This window comes from Diachasmimorpha longicaudata, chromosome 2 (assembly GCF_034640455.1).
Source record: "Diachasmimorpha longicaudata isolate KC_UGA_2023 chromosome 2, iyDiaLong2, whole genome shotgun sequence".
Lineage (NCBI taxonomy): Eukaryota > Metazoa > Arthropoda > Insecta > Hymenoptera > Braconidae > Diachasmimorpha > Diachasmimorpha longicaudata.
The window spans coordinates 5,215,073-5,219,803 of NC_087226.1; the positions used below are offsets into that span (position 1 = coordinate 5,215,073).

At 43.5% G+C, this 4,731-nt stretch overlaps 1 protein-coding gene across 1 annotated transcript; it reads right to left on the minus strand.

The window, feature by feature from the left end:
• Nucleotides 1-715: 715 nt before the first annotated feature.
• On the minus strand, nt 716-1,885 carry LOC135172995 (MAPK-interacting and spindle-stabilizing protein-like). Its single transcript, XM_064139570.1, has 4 exons — nt 1,842-1,885; nt 1,674-1,734; nt 1,304-1,611; nt 716-872 (listed from the first exon to the last, which is right to left on the minus strand). Exons 1-4 carry the CDS (start codon nt 1,883-1,885, stop codon nt 716-718), a joined length of 570 nt encoding a protein of 189 aa, XP_063995640.1.
• Nucleotides 1,886-4,731: the final 2,846 nt, after the last annotated feature.

The window sequence follows — 4,731 nt, forward strand, 5'->3', positions numbered from 1 at the left end:
ATTGGTAACGCTGACGTGCACTGCAGGAGGGCGTGAACCTTGGGCGATTGACATGACGAAGAGCGAGTAGGGGTTGGATTTTGAGGGGCGAGGGGAGGAGGAGAATGATCGATTTTTCGAGAAGACGAGGGGAGAGGGGAAATTTGAAATCATTTTGGAAGTTGAGGAGAGATATTTGGATTAAAATTGAATGAAGTATTATATTTTTATTCCCAAGCGCCTTTTGATTGTTTTCATGTCGTCATGTCGTAATTATTTTAATGTTGTAATGTCATAATATTTTCATATCGTAATGTTTTCATACCAACATGATTTTATATCGAAATATGTTACTGTACTAATTCTGATGTTCCAACATCCTCATATCGTTCTATTCTTCTAATCATGTCCAAATTTTTCAATGTCGTCAACCCGACATGTTTTCCTCCCATAATGTCGTTGTCATAATAACTTGACAATATTGTAAACCCTTTCCGTTAATATTCTCACATTACATATCCCTATCATACCCCGTTTACACCGCGACCTCTTCACTTCATAACATCGTACCCCATAACGACTTCCTCCCAAAACCCCTTTAGCCCTCACCCCTTCAAAAATCTCCAACTCCACAAAACGTCGACAACTGTCACTCCCAGCATCCACCATCCCTCAATAATCTCACCCCATTTCTTATTCACCACTGTCATCAATTCCCCGAACCTCTCAACTTACCTCAAAATTCCTCCCGAAATTCCATCCCCGTCATCAACTCCCCCCCAACACCCCAATCACCCAAACTCTTATCTCCCCATACCCCACAACCCCCATTACAAATCCATAATTCACGCCCCCCCACCCTCCAAAAATAATCACAAACATCCAAATTCCCCCTGCGAATCATCTATCCACCTGAAATCAACAATAAATATTTCGACAAAACGATACACCTGAAGCATTCAAGAAGAACAATAAGAAAAAAAAATACAAACAGCATAAAATTCTCTAAAGCGATTGGACACCGGTGATATTATGTGTGACGGATGATGAGGTAAAGTAGGAGGAGATTTCGTGCGTGTGAAAGAAGTGGGATCACGCAGTGAGCAGCGGGTGATCGCGGTGTGGCCGACGATGGAGAAGGGGTGGTAGGAGGGCGGGGGGAGGGGGGAGATGCGGGTGGGTTACAGAATTATATATATCCGAATGAACCTAGAGGTACATAATGTAAAGGTTCGCATACATTCACATGACCATTCCCGAAAATTCCCCCCCCCCTCCCTCCTCATCCACCCCCTCTATCCCATAACTAAAGGATGGAAAATACCAAGGGAATGAGTCCGAGAACGATTGCGCGGTATTGGTGGGCATAAGCGGGGTAGAGTGGCAATGGGGGAGGGGGTGGGGTGAGCGGGGAGGGAGTATGGAGGGTGGAGGAAGGGGGAGTGGGAGGGAGGGGGGTAGGCCAGAAGCAGAGCGGGAGGGTGTGTAGAAGAAAGAGAGGCGGATGGTAGGTGGTTCAGAGTGGGGGGGTGGAAAAGGGGGAGAGGGGTAGGGGAGGCCCTGACAAAGATGAATTCGTTTCATTTCACGCTGGGAAGCTCTCGCGTTCCCCGCGTCCGATGATTTACTGGGCTACAATGTGGTAACCCATGATTTATCACTACCAACACGCCGCCATAGCTACCACGCCATACCTGGGGGCCACGGGTATTTCGTATTGCGTGTATGTGTGTGGGTATGGTAAAAGAGAGCCACCTTAACACGTACGAAACATTTTGTGTTAGCGGGTGAGGAGTTGGATACCTGGGTTTTCTAGTCATCTGCGGTGGGATGCTTCGAGGATAATATCCACGATGCGTTACTCCTCCCAGACCGATGGGTCACTACGATGAAGCCATGGGCTCATTTTCGTGTGGATGCTTGGGTTTTTTTTTGGGGGAGAGAAATAGGTGGAGTCGTGATGGTTTTTTAGTAGGGGAGTTGGAAAGTGCAGTCACTTTTGTCTTGGAAAATTGTTGTAAATTATTTCGGTGGTGAGTTATGGCTGTTGATTCATTGAAAATTGCGGGAAAATGAGATGATAAATTTAGTGGGCAGGTGTGGGGTGGGTAGATTGAGTTATTAGGGAGGGTGTCATGATTGTGTTTAATTAAGTCGGCCGGGAATTATTGTAAAGTGGACACTTGGAGCGAGATCGAAGTTGCGAAAAGTTCCTGTGTTCGATCATGAAAATAGAAAAAAATCGATTGGGGAAGATTGAGGTAGATTCAATTGAAGGAAACGATTCCGTCAGAACTTGCGGACGATATAAAAATAAATAATAACAACATTTGATTCTCTTGCCTCATGCGAGTAACGGCCCCCTCCAAAGGAAACAATTGACATTAGCTGCAAAAACTTATTCATTTCAACTTTGTCCGAATATATAGTTGTCAAAGTTTAACATTACACTAGTACTTGTGTGGCAAAATTCACAAGTTTCCCTGACGCACCACCACTTGCTTCAAGCCAACATTCCAAAGTGCCGCACGCGACCCATCGCCAGCATAACTATTCCAAGACGCAAGCGAATATCAACGAAGACTGCGGTCAAATGCAAGTCGTGGCAGTGTCATCAAATTTCTCGGTTCACCCCAAACGCGACCATGACCAACACCCTCTGGACACAGACAGGATGGGGGACGATATGGGGACAAAGCTGGAATACATGTAAACACCTGGACAAAGTTAACGGTAGATGAAGGCTACCCGAGGGTATTGTATACCTCATCCGCAAAGCCACCGCCTCTACTTGTTGTTCTTGTTCGTATTTTGGGACTTGGACTGTTGTTGGCGGAGGGTGAGGGGTTGGTTGCTGTATAGTGCGGTGGAGGCAATGTCGAGTGGATACCAAGAAACCTTGTTGCTGAGGCTTGAAACTTGCTATAGCATCCAAAAGTCGTGAAGAGAAGGTGGGTATAGTGGCTTGGAGGGTCCTTTCCCCGAGATTCATTAGGGATCTTGCTGATCCGAGGTGTTTAAACCCCCTCGCCGCATCTTGTTACTCACCCCTAAACTCTACTTCTCTGTAAATTTATCACACCAGTGGAAACTTCAACTAATTCGATCAATTGAAGATGGAAATATACAGCTACATTGAATGAGTTTTTATTCCCTGATGAATATCACTCCAAAAATGGCGTTCAATTAAGGAGAGATATTGCGGGAAGTTTTTTTATTGACAGAAAACCGTAAAAAAAATTCTATTGACATGCAAGAATAAAAAAAAGTGAACAATTGTGGGGTTTATTATTACATCGGAGTTAGAGAAAAAATGATATTATGATAACTGAACACTTCATTAATGTTTGTGTTGTTGCATGCAATGCCCTTTTTCCGACATATTATATGCTGTTACCCTCGTTTTAATGTCGTTCGTCAATGTTGATGCTTTAATGTCGTATCCTCGATCGTATATTATGTCTTTATATCACCGAGACTTCATACCCAGCTTTTAGTTAATATGTATGTCGTAATATCGTGCTGTCTTGATGTCGTAATGTGGTCATGTCGTACTACTTTGACGTCTTGCGTTGATGTTGACATGTAGTAATGTCGTAATGATACTCTACTGTCTCCTTGACATCGACATGCTTTCATGTCACAGTATCTTTACGTCGCAACATCTCCATGTCGTGATGTTTGCATGCCAATGTCGCCACATTATGATGCCGTCATGTCGCTGTAATTTCCATGCCTTAAGATGTCTGCCAAAATATTCAACTTCACACCTCGTTTGTTTTGATCGCTTAACATAGTCATGTTCTACTACTTTAATGTCTTGCATTCATGCTGGCACGTGTTAATGTCGTAATGCTACCGACATGCCTCATTCACATCGGAATTTGGTGCCATCAGATCGACGTTTTCAGGTCTTAATATCCCCATGTCATAATTTCCTTATGTCCCAACATCTCTATGTCGTAATGCTGGAATGCTGACGTCACGATCTCGTGATGTCTTCATGTCGTTATAACGTTATGTCTCGATGTCTGAATAACACATTTCAACGAGTTTCATCAAATGAACACGAAAATATACCTCTCCAGCGAATAAGTCATCACTCTGATGGATTAAACTGCCGAAATTTGTCGTTGGATTAAAGAAGGATGTTGTCTTGGTCCCCTTGTTTCATCGAAACGAACCCACGGAAAATTTCCATTTTAATTTCCCCCGGTTACAAAACGAAGCGGATATCTCACGGAATTATAAGTTTTATTGTTGTTAATATATATGATAACGGGATTCACACCCCACGGAGCTTTGTCTCCCCCTTTGGTAGCTGGAGTTGGCAATATCAGTCACGCTTCCGGTCGAGGAGAACGCTCGAGGCGAGAACACATATTCTCGGTTGCTTCCTCCGTACCCGCTTGTGTCGCGGTACATATTTTCACGTATACAATATTGCTGGCAGTTTGATATTAAGGAATTTGAACGTATGTGTGAAGAACGCGTCGTATGGCGATATAATGGTTTCTGGTGGCATAATTGAAAATTGGTGATGGAGGAATGTCGAGACTTGAATAGTTTTGGTCATGAGTAGTTCTACGAAATTACGTCGAAGCAATAAATGCCTCAAAATTGATTAAAAAATGCAATCAAATTTCATTTTAGGGTGGTCAGGGTGGTGAGGTGAATAGATCGATGATTGAGGAAATTTTGAGATTCGTAAACAGATCGGAAATGGATAAATCCCACGGAAACAAAATTTCG

Coding starts and splice junctions, on each gene's coding strand:
- LOC135172995 (XM_064139570.1), bottom strand. CDS start 1,885: ATGAGCCCATGGCTTCATCGTAGTGACCCATCGGTCTGGGAGGA. Junction 1,735..1,841: donor GACCCATCGGTCTGGGAGGA/GTAACGCATCGT, acceptor GTACGTGTTAAG/GTGGCTCTCTTTTACCATAC. Junction 1,612..1,673: donor GAAATACCCGTGGCCCCCAG/GTATGGCGTGGT, acceptor ACCACATTGTAG/CCCAGTAAATCATCGGACGC.